The 14,637-nt window shown below is 39.1% G+C and overlaps 1 protein-coding gene across 2 annotated transcripts in view; it reads right to left on the minus strand.

Annotated features, from left to right (window-relative positions):
• Positions 1-14,637, minus strand: part of MICU2 (mitochondrial calcium uptake 2) — a 244,917-nt gene that overhangs the window by 17,868 nt on the left and 212,412 nt on the right. For both annotated transcript variants that reach the window (XM_048845650.2, XM_048845640.2), the window contains one exon: positions 9,689-9,754. In XM_048845650.2, coding sequence (XP_048701607.1) covers positions 9,689-9,754 — 66 coding nt within the window. The remainder of the gene's footprint in view (positions 1-9,688; positions 9,755-14,637) is intronic.

The raw sequence follows: 14,637 nt of genomic DNA on the forward strand, positions 1-14,637 counted from the left end.
TGCTTTTCAGACTCAAAATCTTATCTTCCTGTTACAAGTTTCTTTCCCCTATTCACAACCATATGTTGCTTAGAACATGCAGCATCTACCTGAACTTGGCAAAGTAACCTGGCAATATTTACTCAAAATAAAATTATGGTCCACAGTATGTCAAAGAGACATATTGTGATTCAAGTGCAAATTTCCCATTAAAAGAACCATTTGGGATAGGAAATAACAGCTGTCTTTGAAAAAAAAAAGATTGTTTTCCAGTTTTATACATGTTTTGAATTAAACTCTGTAATTTTCATGAAACCAGATAGCATGTTAATATTCACTTTAATGTTTTAGCACAACATACTTTTCTATATCATTTGATAAAAATGCTGGTTAGCTACTCAGCAACCTTCATTTTTAGGTTAATATTATTGTCTTTCAAATCAATTTCACATTCAGATAAAAACAATTTTCAGCTAATTCATCTGGACTGGTTTGGGAACCTTCAGCTCCAGCAAGATGCTAGATTTGTAACAAACTCATAAATTAGTCTGAAACACACACATAAAAAAAGTAGAAAACAAACATTTACATTTATGCATTCAATCATCATGTATGTTTTTATATTGTTATAAGGCTGTTTGTTAATCTCAAATTTCTCAAACTAAAATCTTATTCTTTTACTGTATATTTTTTTTCTTCTTCTGAAAAAAAAAAAAGCTCTACAGAAAACAAAGAACACACTTCAGCTCAACTACCGCATCTTCATAAAGCCTAAAACCACACAATGTGCTGGATTTCTATGTTTTATTCCTCTTTCACCACTAGCATATTGGCTTTTCTTTGAACACAACAAAACACTAAGCAACATGAAGAGAGATTTTTTTGGAAGTCCACAGGGATTTCAACAGAACTATTCTTATGACATCTAAATAGCCTCTGTGTCTTTTATCCTGCTGAAGAGGTAAGATGAAAGACAAGAGTCTATTCATGAGATTTAATACTAATGGTTATTTAGCTTTCAGCATCATCAATAACAAGTCCCATTAGTCCACTGTGTGTTTCATGCTTACTGCATATGTGACACAAAGTATTTTACAGTTAAAGAGGTAACATTCCTTGTTTCTATTCTAAGCCACATTTCATAAAATGCCAGTAATATGAGCTAAGTATGAGCTAACTTAAAAACAATCTTTTCAGGACTCATGCAATTGCACTGAATTTTATCATTTGACTGCAGGTAGACAATTTAAGTAGTCCCAAGGTCTGTGCTTCAGAAGTTTAAATGCTTAGGCTTCATGTATGATGACTGATGTATAAAACAGTCATATATGCTTATTTGAAAGTCAAAAGCAAAACTTTTTGTTGTCATGTCAGCATCCATGGCTTTTCAAGAAGAAACAAAGGAGGATCAGCCCAGAGTGTCTATTTCTAATTAGTTTTGTACTTTCAATTTACATATTAAAGATGGATTTAAAAAGTACATAATAGATTTCCTGAAATCATTTATTTTTAAAATTTAACTTAAAACTAAGTAACAACATAATGCTTTCAATAGTCCACATTTATCTATATGCCTGTGAAGTCAAAATCTCTTGTGTTGCTCTGAAAACTATGGCTGAAAAGCAAGTGTTTATAATAACCTTTTAAAGACTAAATCTACAACAGAAAAGGCACCTTGTTCCTCTACTCAGATTTCTCCTTATAAGCTAGAAGACGACATATAAACAATACCTATCTCATCTTATCTAAGATGACAAAGCCTATCCCTGGATTTATAATAAATATGCACCTACTTGTTTGCTACCCTCTTTATCAGTTGAAATTCCAAGCTGTAATTGGCACATGTCCAAGCACTTGCTAGTGAGAGTTAAGTGTGTTTAAAAACTACAAAATAGTACTTTTCTTGAAAGCAGAATGTGTGATAGGAAACCTGAAAGACAACAGCTTAAGGGTAAAGTTTCAAAAAACTTCTTTTGCCAAGGTTAATGCTATTAAATTAAGGTACATTGTTAGTACATAATTCTTTTTGGTCCACAAAATCATTAGCTGCCTTTCCTGCTAATCTCCACATAGTGTATAAACTAATACCTCCATGACAATTCTTTGTTAAAAGGTATGAGAAATGTATTAATATTTCCAACCCCTCACTCTTCTAGGTCAGGTGGAAACATAATTTAGATTTTGAAACTTTCTCCCTCAGCTTTGGGAATGAATGGTGACCTAATATAGTATCCAAACACAGCACTGAATATTAATCTTTAGAAACAGACTCCCCCAAGAATTAAATTTAGCTACAGTGCTGATCTGCACCAAGTAAGGTATATGTGTTTTTCCAATCTATTGAAATTAAGGTAGTGTTAATGGAAATATACAGTACAAAAACACAGTATGTACTACAAACATAAGAGCCTATATTTCTACTGCAATTTTAATATATGGAAATAAAAGGATTAAGTTACTTTAAAGTAACTTAAGCTCCTAAATCACATAGATTCTTTTGAAAATTTTACTCCAAATCGTGAAACTAGTCCTTTTCTATCAAGAACCATTTATGGCTCAGACAAAACAATTTTTTTCCTTATTAAATCATGGAATTTGTTTAAAAATTATATGAATGGAGGACCTGATGCTGCAAACACTCAAGAATGTGTGTAACTTTACTCATGGAAGCAGTCCCAATGAACTATATGTTTGCAGGACTGGGGCCTTAAGTATCAGTCTATTGGCAAATATTAGCTAGAGTTGAAAGAGGTATTAGGCAGTGGAAGCTGTTCAAAGAGGTGATATGAATTTTGGGGAGACAGTCTCTATTTTCAGAACAAAAATAAGTGAAGAAAAGAGAAAAAATGATTTTCATAAATTCATTTATAAGAGATCATAGAATCATAGAATATAAGGGTTGGAAGGGACCCCAGAAGGTCATCTAGTCCAACCCCCTGCTCGAAGCAGGACCAAATCCCAGTTAAATCATCCCAGCCAGGGCTTTGTCAAGCCTGACCTTAAAAACCTCTAAGGAAGGAGATTCTACCACCTCCCTAGGTAACGCATTCCAGTGTTTCACCACCCTCTTAGTGAAAAAGTTTTTCCTAATATCCAATCTAAACCTCTCCCACTGCAACTTGAGACCATTACTCCTCGTTCTGTCATCTGCTACCACTGAGAACAGTCTAGAGCCATCCTCTTTGGAACCCCCTTTCAGGTAGTTGAAAACAGCTATCAAATCCCCCCTCATTCTTCTCTTCTGCAGGCTAAACAATCCCAGCTCCCTCAGCCTCTCCTCATAAGTCATGTGTTCCAGACCCCTAATCATTTTTGTTGCCCTTCACTGGACTCTCTCCAATTTATCCACATCCTTCTTGAAGTGTGGGGCCCAAAACTGGACACAGTACTCCAGATGAGGCCTCACCAATGTCGAATAGAGGGGAATGATCACGTCCCTCGATCTGCTCGCTATGCCCCTACTTATACATCCCAAAATGCCATTGGCCTTCTTGGCAACAAGGGCACACTGCTGACTCATATCCAGCTTCTCGTCCACTGTCACCCCTAGGTCCTTTTCCACAGAACTGCTGCCTAGCCATTCGGTCCCTAGTCTGTAGCGGTGCATGGGATTCTTCCGTCCTAAGTGCAGGACCCTGCACTTATCCTTATTGAACCTCATCAGATTTCTTTTGGCCCAATCCTCCAATTTGTCTAGGTCCTTCTGTATCCTATCCCTCCCCTCCAGCGTATCTACCACTCCTCCCAGTTTAGTATCATCCGCAAATTTGCTGAGAGTGCAATCCACACCATCCTCCAGATCATTTATGAAGATATTGAACAAAACCGGCCCCAGGACCGACCCTTGGGGCACTCCACTTGATACTGGCTGCCAACTAGACATGGAACCATTGATAACTACCCGTTGAGCCCGACAATCTAGCCAGCTTTCTACCCACCTTATAGTGCATTCTTCCAGCCCGATAAAACTATTCTATTCTATATCATTGTATCTGAGCACCTTCCAATAGTGCATTAAGCTACATGACTAACATCTGTCACATATTGTTTGTTCTCTCATCCTCTCCCTATGGGGAGAAGTATATGCAGTGCTTTGTTTTGTTTTGGTAGTTTTTTTAAATATACATGTTGCTATGTATTTATATTAGAGAAGGCAGGGTCAAAGAAACGTGCCTAGCACATGGAGCAGAAAGTGGTGAGGTTCGTGATGGTCCCTGGTTCCTGTAGGAGTTCATTCCACAGTCTTGGAACAGCCCCCAAGAAAGTTCTATCTTCCATGCAGATGAGCTTTACTCTTATTGTAGAGGGTTCCATTGTGCCAGAGGGTCACAGTTGTTGACCACAGTCTTCATCCTGGAGCTTTAGATGATCTTTTAGATGTGGTGGACCCATGCAGCACCTTAAAGATAAGGACTGAGGACACTGAATTTGATTTGATATTCTATGGAAGGCAATGTACAAAGCAGACAAGTGTGATGTGCTCACAGTAGCCAATGTTGCTGAGAGGAAATGCTGGAGTGTTCTGTATTAATCGGTGTTTCCGAAGTGCTGAAGCCTTCATGCCCAGGCATATTGCAGTGCTGTAGTCCAGTTGAGAGGTGAAAAAAGCAAATCATCATCTCTCTTCAGAACAAAGGATGGAAAAAGAGTTTTACAAGTGAAGTTATGAATAGAAAGAGTGCTTGACACATGATCAAAATGGACATCAGTGGAAAATGCATGTGGCCAGGTCTGAGAGTAAGTTGTTTATAGTTGCATCAAATTTCAGTTTAAGAGTTTAAAATCTCCTGTTTTTAAGAGATCAATAGCAGTGTCCCTAAGAACCAGTTAAATGTTTTATAAAAGACACAAGTGAGATACTTCATATGGAAACAAGCTCATTAAAGAATTCAGAACCATATGCCTAATTTGTCATTTGGAAACAACTGTCAAAGTAGATAATATGCTGTTTTATCTTGCCTAATATGAAACTTTACTTTATAAACAAATGCAAAATATTCTACACTATTAATCACTCCTTGCTAATGGTAATTAAAGTTCATTTTGTACCATTATACTTACTTTAGTCTTTTTGAAAAAATACACTTTATTAATTAAAAGTATTTAAATAGTTTAAGAAACTGGTTTGACTATGTTCCAGTCTTTGAAACAATGTGATCATTCTTTATGGTGGTTTTTTTGGGTCAAAGTCCCGTTTATTATTAAATTGTACCTGTATTATTGGTGAAAATCAACACCTCCTCAATATGTCACAGTGGTTTTTCCATTTTGATACTGTTTAGGACAACGTACACTTCTGTAAGTTAGCTAGGAAATACACTAGCTAGGGAACAATTATAAGCAATACCACTCCCCATGCTGCAGTGCTGGAGATGATCACCAGCTGCAGTCACAAAACGAAACAAACAATATCCCCTCAACCAGGTTTTAACATTGTAAAATAAGGGGCAACATGGGGGTTTTACATCATCTTCATGAGCATCTGGCATTCTCCAGGATGTTGGAGACACGATACTGGATGAGAGGAACCACAGATCTCTAGTCTATGACATTTCTTATGTTGCAATAAAGTTTTGCCTAATGGCCTCAAAAGAAAGTGGTGCTCACTGAACTGATGAAAAGCCTTCTGAAATGGATAGGGAAAAAAAGCATTTCTCAATCTAAATACATGGTGAAACCCTATATATGTCAAACTAAAGGTATTTTAAATTTAAAATTTTAATTTTTCTCAAAACAAACTTTTTAATTTGAATTGGCATTTGGAGCAACCTACTGGCAGCAACCATCTCAAGAGAATGTGTGACTTCATATAAGACATGAGATGGCTGTGAACTCCTTGAGGCGGCAAGGAGTTTGTTCTGTTTGTACAGTGCCTAATACAATGGGGTCCTAGTCCAGGACTAGGACTCCTAAGGGCTATAGTAATACAAATAAATAACAGTAATACTGTCTGGGAGCTCTGCAGAACAGACAGACAGTCATCAACAGGTTTTAATACTCATGTCACAATTACAGCTGTCTCTATGGTGAGTCCCGTATGGGGAGGGGAAGGAAAGCCAGGTGGGATAGGCAGTTAGTGCTGGTGGCAGTGAGGCTAGATGGACGGAAGAGACAGCATGTGTGGATGTGGCCCACCTGCCAAATCTATGTACACCTCTACCCCGATATAACATGGGTTTGCATACAACGTGATAAAGCTCCGACATGCTGCTCTGAGCAGTGTGTTAGGGGTGCCGGGCTGGGGCCAAGGGTTGGATAAGGGGCAGAGCGTCTTGGGGGTGACCAGGGGCTCCCCCCCCCCGGGTCTGGGAGGCAGGAGCTGTGGGGGAGCACTTTTGGGGGCCCCACAGTGGCCCAGGGGATTAGCAGGGGGCTGGGAGCAGCCCGCTCCGCTTCCTTCGCCCCGGCCCCAGCCCCAGCCATGTCGCTTAGGGGATTGGGCTCGGGGGACGGGATCCCCCGCACATTTACCGGCAGTGGCGGAAGTGGAGCAGCCCGGCCCCAGACCGCTCCACTCCGCCAGCTCCCAGCCGCGGCGCTCCGCTTCCCGCCGCCAGTGAGTGCGGGGCCTTTCCCCAACCCCCTCCCTACCCCCAGCGACATGGCTGGGGCCGGGGCAAGGAAAGTGGAGCAGGCTGGGGCCGTGTCGCTCCGCTTCCCACCATAGGTGAGTACAGGGGGCGTCCTTTCCCCAACCTCCCTGCACTCACTGGCGGCGGGAAGCGGAGTGCTGCGGCTGGGAGGTGTCAGAGTGGAGTGGGCTGGGGCTGCGTTGCTCTACTTCCCGCCACTGCCGGTGACTGCCTGTTGGGGGCGGGGGCTGTGGATTAGGGTCGGGGCAGTCAGGGGACAGGAAGGTTGGTTGGGGTCCTGCGGGTGATTAGGGACAGGGGTCTGTGGAGTGGGCGGTCAGGGAACAAGGAACAGGGGGGCCAAAGCAAGTTCAATATAACATGGTCTCACCTATAAAGTGGTGAGATTTTTTGTCTCCTGAGGACAACGTTCTATCGGGGTAGAGGTGTACTTGCCCAGGGATGTACTGGCTACACCATTTCCAAGATGTATCCAATCCTGGTAGCCAGGGCACTCCCCACAGCATCTGTCCTGGCATTAGTCTTGTATAGGCATAAATTTAGGATCTTTCTACTCCCCATCCTCAGAGTGGTTAAGGCTCTTAGAAGTTCTAACTGAGCATTTAACACAAGATAAAATCCTGGGATTGTTGGTCTTTGTAAGAAATAATAGCGTTGAGAAACTATGAACTTACTTTTCTCCACTGAAACTACTGTAGTAATCCTTTGGCTCTAAAGGGACACCATCAACTTTAAAAAAAATCATACTTCTGACAACTCATCTTTTATCTACTATATTTAAAAATAACACCAACGATTACCACAACATTAAGATATTAGCGAAAAATTTTTGTACTTTGTTTACTTTGACAGGACTTTGTGTAGAGTCAGTTTTGTTTTTTATTCTGTTAGTTATTGAGTTTCCAGGGTTAGTGTGGTTTTTTTTAAACACAAATAGGAAAGAAAAATAATTTTTTTTAAACAACAAGAAAATAGGACTATAAAACCACAAAAATTGGCAGAGGGATTTGTATGACCTGATGCTATTTTTAACTTGTATTTTTAAAACTGACTAGAATTCCCAATGAAAGTGACCCTTTAAGAAATTACATTATATTTTGTAGGTAATATTACTTCATAGATTTTTCTAATGAGTGTACTTTGAGGAAACAATCTTGAGTACGGTTTAAAGCACAGTTAAGATATTTAGTGCTGGTCTACACTACTGCTTAAATTGATGTAACTTATGTCACTCACGGGTGTGAAAAAGACACACCCCTGAATGATGTAAGTTACATTGACCTAAGCATTGTCCACACCAGCGCTATGTTGGTGGGAGACTCTATCCCGCCAACATAGCTTTCACCTCTCGTGGACGTGGAACAATTATGCTGACGAGAGAGTGCTCTCCTGTCGTATAGCGTGTCTTCACCAGATGTGCAGCGGTGGCACAGTTGCATCAATGCAATGTAGCACTTGAGTGTAGACTTGCCCTTAGTCACAACTCTTAAATTAGTTCCTAGAGAGCTGAGGTGTTCACAGCTAAATGTGACCAATTGCATCATAAAGGTCCCTTGAAATCTTATGCTGTAACTGTGATGGGGCAAAGAAAAGAATTTTTGCTTCCACCTAGTACTGTATTGGCTAAACCTCAATCCACTATTTTTATGAACAGCGGACAGTCTGATTAATCTGAGCTGTCTTCATTTGGTGGCTGATGAAATTTCCCAAAACAGATGGGAATTGTATGTTACTTTCGAGAAAATAAAGCAGATTTATCTGCTTCTATGGAAACAGAGCAATATCTTGATGGGGCAAACACCAGGTCTTCATGCTTAATGAAATACTAGAGGTGTTAGGAATACTTTGTACCACAATCATGTCTTCCTGTTTGTTGAAGGCCAGTGGGGAAGAACTGGTTCTGTAGTTGGTAGAAACTATCAGTGTCTTGCAGATTGCTGGCTTTCATAAGGAAGCTCCTCTTTACCATCTTGCTGGACGATGACAATCTAGCCAGCTGTCACCTTAGTATCTAATCTTCCATTTTTGGCTAAATTGTAAAGCAGGTTGTGGTAGACAACTTTCAAATACAGAGATGCCTCAGATCTCCGTGACTCCTGTCAATCTGGGTGCAGGCCAGAGAAAGCACTGGTGGTGGTGGTGCATTCATCTCCTCCTGGCAATGTGTCCTTACTGACATTGTTAGTTTTATCAGCTACCTTCAGTCATGGGGTGTTATGCTGAAGACTCCCAACTCTGTTTTTCAATCTCATACAATCTAGCCATTGGTACAGAATGCCTTATCTGTGTGTTTAGTAGAGATTATAGAGTGGATGACAGCTAGCTGGTTGAAGCTCAGTCTGGGAAAAAATTAGGTAATGTTGGTAGATTGAGGGAGGCAGCCAAAAGATATGAGGAGGACTATAACTGCTCCTTTAAGTGAGGATGTGTGGTAGCCATTTGTTAACAAAGTTATCAATCTGTGGGAGCCCCAAGTACTGTTGGAAGTTTATATCTAGGATTCTTTTTTAAGCTTCAACTGGTCCAGAGACTGCAACCATTTTCTTTGGATGTGGACCTGGCTAAAGTAATCCATGCCTTTCTCAACAGAAGATTAGGGGCCACATTGTAAATCAATAGAAACTGAAGCTGATACAGAATGTAGCAGCTACTCCATAGTCTGCGCTGATTGCCTATTGGTTCTTGGGTGTGTTGATTTTAGCCTATAAAGCCCTATATGGCTCAAGACTTACCTATCTGATACACTGCCTCTCTCCCCATATAACAATATATTATTCTTTCTATAAACACAGTTTTTCACAAATTATAAAAACGTTGCTTTTAAATACAAGCTTATGAACTCTAAATAATAGACTGGCTACATAGTAGAAAAGTACATTACTTTAATATGTTTTATTAGGAAACTCAGAAGTAAAACTGAAAAACATTTATAATATTTCTCTTATCAAAATTAAATAGCAGAGGTGCCAGATCATGCACTTTCATTTAATTAGAAGTACCAGAGTTGACATGGATGAATTAATCTATAAACTCTAAAATCTATAAACACTAACTTACAGAGTTCAGTGTAAGTTCTATAGAAACTTGCTTAAGGAAAATGACTGACTGAAGCATACCTGTGATAACATTTCACGTCCAGAAGCTTTTCTCAAGTCATCTTGCTTCCCAATGATTTTCTGAAGCTAAACATAACAGAAACAGAGAATATGTAAACATTTTGATTGGCTTAAGATTCTTATATTTGTATTTCAGGAATATTTTTTATTAACCTCACCTTTTAATTAAACTCATATTTTTCTATTGCTCTGTTTTCTGACCATCAAACTATTTTGTGTATTAAAACACCCTTTATATATTTAAAAGATATTTTGCCCAAATGTTTACCCTTCCCCCCTCTTTTTTACTGAGGTCCAATCCATCACAGTTCTCTTGCTTAATAAGTTCAAGCAAAACACTGTGTAATGAGCTCTCCTTTTACTTGTCATTCTAGTCTTACTGACAGAGGTTCTCTTTCATTGGGAACTTTTTTTTTTTTTTTTTTTTTTTTTACCATCCACCGCTGAATAATCTCAAGATTCAGGAATGTTACATCCAGGATCGTTTTAGAAGATAAGAATATGAAAGTGGAAAATATGGTTATGTTTCCCCACCCCCACTACTTTACCAATGCATATTTAAATGCTTTGGAATAGTTCTCAAATAGCGTAAAACCCTCCCTCTAGAAAACAAAAAATGTGTCTGTTTAAATAAGGTACCATATGGTTAACAAGACCAGCTAATTTCAAATCCAAAGCAATTTAACTAAATAGTCAGAGAAACTACTTTTTGTTTTTTAAATCAAAATGTGGCCTGGACTTTTTAAAAAAATAAAATATTCTTGAATGAGTCAATGGGTAGAATTTTCAAAAAGCACCTAAATTTCATTTTCAAAAGTCACATAAAGCCTGTCAGTCTCATTTTCAAAAGTTACTTGGGTAAAATTTTCAAACAGCACAAAATATTTAAAATAATTGTATCAGGAAAAATACAGCTATTAATCTGCAGTTTACTATAAATATGTATCATTCAGAAACACCCTCAGCAGCAAGCTTTCTTCATGGATATATTTTATAACTGTTCACAAACAGCTTGAGAAATCAATATACTCACAAAATTGAGTGAGTTAACATAGTACATAGCAAAGTTCACCTACCTTTCATTGACATTTGTACCAATCCTCAAATGGATAGCAAAAATAAAAGAACAAGGAACTTGTCATTACATTTGGGATACAGGCATAGACATAAACAGATCACTGTGGATTTCAAGTCACTTAAGGAAGATGTTTTTAAAACCAATATTTATACTGCCATCTTCTATTCTGTTTTCTCTCTCAAACATCTCTGAGCCATCTCTCATGCTGTCCCTTATTAATGGGAAAAGCTTCCTAACAAAATCCATAAAGCCACTACTTTGTTTTCAAATCCCTCCTTAGTTCATTTTTGCCATGATGCCTAAAAAGTAGTACTGGCTGACAGTATCCCTGCCGATGGTGAGCCAAGAACACTGTTTATTGCTCACACTGTTACCCTTCTTCTCCAACCCCTTTCATTCTGTTTGTCTAATCTATCCATTGTGTCTTGTCATAACCTAGATTCTGAGTTCTCTGAGACAGCGACTGGCTTTTTTACAGTATGCTTATACAATCTTCAGCACAATGAGGCCTTTATCCTTGGCTGATGTCCATATTTCTGGTTCTTGCAGTACCTTTGATGCCTATAGTAAAAATATTCTTTCTAGGAGCATGAAGTTCTTCTGGTAGTGAACCAAATTTTCATAGCAAATAGCAAATTCTGCTTTGGGCAAATTCATGATTGCTCACAAGTGGAAAAATTAAGCCAATGTGTTTGAAAACTCCCTTTTACTTTCTTATCTGAAGAATTTCTATCTTTTGTTTACATGAAAACACAAGAGACGAAGCAGCAAAACTTTTATTCTTCCACAAACCAAAGAAATATGATTTTTCATTGGTTTCAGTGCTTGTGAGAATTTTTTAAAAAATATACAATCCACTGACATCACGCACTCACATGTCTAGGATTAAAGTGAAATTTTGAGAGAAAGCTATCTATAAGGTTTGTTGTTTTCTAAAACTGTACATAAATTACCGTGAAGTTCATTATCCACTTTCTAGAAAAAAAATGTATTGGTCTTCTCAGGAGTCTGAAGAGGTTTTTCCAGGACAAGGAGGGTGGGAGGAGGAGGAGGAGGTAATTTGCAGTGGAATAGAGAGAACTGTGCCCTTAAGCAAGAGATTCTCATCACATTGTAACATTTATCTGTGTTTAATATTTATATCTGTTCATCACAGTAATACACTAATGGCCATCATCCTTTAAATAAAACAAGTCAAAGAGGATGAAGCATATTATGCATAATTGATGCTTCTCTACCAAAGAAATATATTATTAAGAAGCAATCTTCTCAGAAGACAAGTTTTAGTAGAATAGACTTCTTCATTTTTGAAAACAAAAACAAATGAAACAATTTTTCATCTTCAGAATTATACACTGAAGTTAGTGCATGTGGAACTGTTAGTGCTGGAGACTGTACAAGTATTTATGCCACACCTCCAGGAGTGAGAGAGTGAGTAATTCATTGTCCATGTTCAGTTAATTTTTGGCTTTTAGTTTTTTTTGTGATGTGCACTTATTTGTTGCTCCACTTGGGGCAGCCCAGAACCATAAGCAACTGTGTTACTACTCTGCTTTAGCAAGATTAGACTGTGTGTCAGCTCTTTGCCACACCTGTCTGTCTGCTTCACCAGCAAATTCCTCGGGACTCTGCCAGCTTTAATTTTGCCATGCAGATAACAATCAGTGAACCCAAATTCCGAGTTCCCCAGAGGTGTCCCTCTGTAATGTCCAGTCCCTCTCATTGGATCCTCCCAGAAATCGTTAAGTTCATTGCCTCCAAAGAGACAGTACACATGCCAGCCTGTTAGGTTAACTGAGGACTCACTGTACTTCAATATAACAGCACTGAGATAGTCATAGTAAAACTAAGAATAAGTTTATTAATAAAGAACAGAGATTTAAGTGATACTAAGCAAGAGAAAAAGAGACAGGTATAGTTAAAAAAAACACAACACAACATGCTTTCTAGTGACTAAACCTAGCAAGTTACAATCTTTGCCTAAGCAGTTTTCTTACCTACATCAAGTTACTAGCATATCTAGCCCTCCAGGACAGAGGATCCAATATTCATGGAATCAGAGGGTGTTGTCCCCTTTGTTCCATAAGCGATGGATAACTGAGGGGTCCTCTGTTCTCCCTTTTATAGTCCAGAAGAACTTTGAAATGTATTCTTTACTTTTCAAACAAAAAGTTCCTCTCCCCTGTTGTGTAGATGCCAAAATGTCTTCCTCGTGCTCTGGCCAATTTGCTTTTTCAATTGGCTTAATCATTTCATTTACTCTAGATGAAAATGTACTTCTATTTTCTCTGGCCTCACCTTGCTCAATTTACATTGGAGACACAGGCAAACAGGTTACTTGCTCTGTCTGCTCAGATTGCTTGAACATTTAGGAACGTATTTCCAGCACACACACATAATTCTTTACATGCTAACCAAACACACATCAATATATACACAATCAATTAGTGGGTCAATAATTTTTATATGATAACTTACAAGACACTGTTTGGCTACATGTTCTGACAACAGCGTGTTGGGTGCTTCCTTTGCCAGTTTGCATAAATGGATTCAGGGTCACAACTTGTCAGCTAGGAACTATATTGAGACCAACAATTCACTTCACTCACTATCTTAATAAAGTCTAAATCACACAGAGATTGTAGGTGTGACCACATCTGTGCAGTGTAGGAAAAGAGAAATACTAAACAGTCATTACCCTAATTTCAGAGGAACAGCCGTGTTAGTCTGTGTTCGCAAAAAGAAAAGGAGTACTTGTGGCACCTTAGAGACTAACCAATTTATTTGAGCATGAGCTTTCGTGAGCTACAGCTCACTTCATCGGATGCAGTCAGTGGAAAATACAATGGGGAGATTTTCCACTGAATGCATCCGATGCAGTGAGCTGTAGCTCACGAAAGCTCATGCTCAAATAAATTGGTTAGTCTCTCAGGTGCCACAAGTCCTCCTTTTCTTTTCTCATCTGAAACAGCTCATCCATTGGAAGAATGTGGTTTTTTTTTTTTGATGATGCTAAAAAATTCTTACAATCATTTCATTGAGAAGCTCTAGTGCCTCCATGATCTAGAGCAAGGACTTGAAATTTGGCAGGGGAAAGCTCTGGGATTAGAGAAGTGTATTTTGCTGTCCTCAAAAAATGCACTGAAATTTGGCTGAGTGATAAGCCTCTGAAAATCACAGTTTGCACATTAGTAGGGGTTTGTTAGAGGCAGACAGCTAAATTCTATGAACATGTTATTTGCACTCAGCATGCTCCAGCCCAGAGCTGCTGGGATGACCAGGACTTTCTCTGCAATTGCTCATTCTGGCAGTCAGAGGCTGCTGTGATGTTGGCCATGGAAGCTGAGAGCTAGGAGGCTATCTCTCTTATGTGCTGAATAATCCCTTGTGGCACATGGGGTGAAATGGAGAAAGAGAAAGCAGCCTAACTCAAATGTGTGAGAAGCGGAAGTCTGAGAAGTGGAGAGGGAAGAGGGGCAGGTTGGGAGAAGGAGGACAAATTAAGCTGAAGCAGGGCGGGGGGACAGGAGCAGATGGGGGGTGGACAGAAGAAGGCACGGCTGGGTGGACAATGTAAGAAGGGTTTGTAGCCACAAGAAAACACTCTCCTCAAAAACATGGAATTGAACCCATGATTCCTCTGCTATAAGGAAACAATTACAAAATTACAGGCAAAGTATGCATCTCATCATCATTTAGTGGCTGATCTACACACACAGAGGATGGCAGCCTACTACAGCTATCAGTTAGTTCAAGTGTAGAAATCTGTGCTGCAGATCTAAAGATTCCTACTGTGTGGATGACACATGAGATCAATCTGGTTCCATGTGATGGGCAGTTTTATTTATTTTTTTAATATAGGAAATTACAT

This window comes from Caretta caretta, chromosome 1, assembly GCF_965140235.1.
Source record: "Caretta caretta isolate rCarCar2 chromosome 1, rCarCar1.hap1, whole genome shotgun sequence".
Classification (NCBI taxonomy): domain Eukaryota; kingdom Metazoa; phylum Chordata; order Testudines; family Cheloniidae; genus Caretta; species Caretta caretta.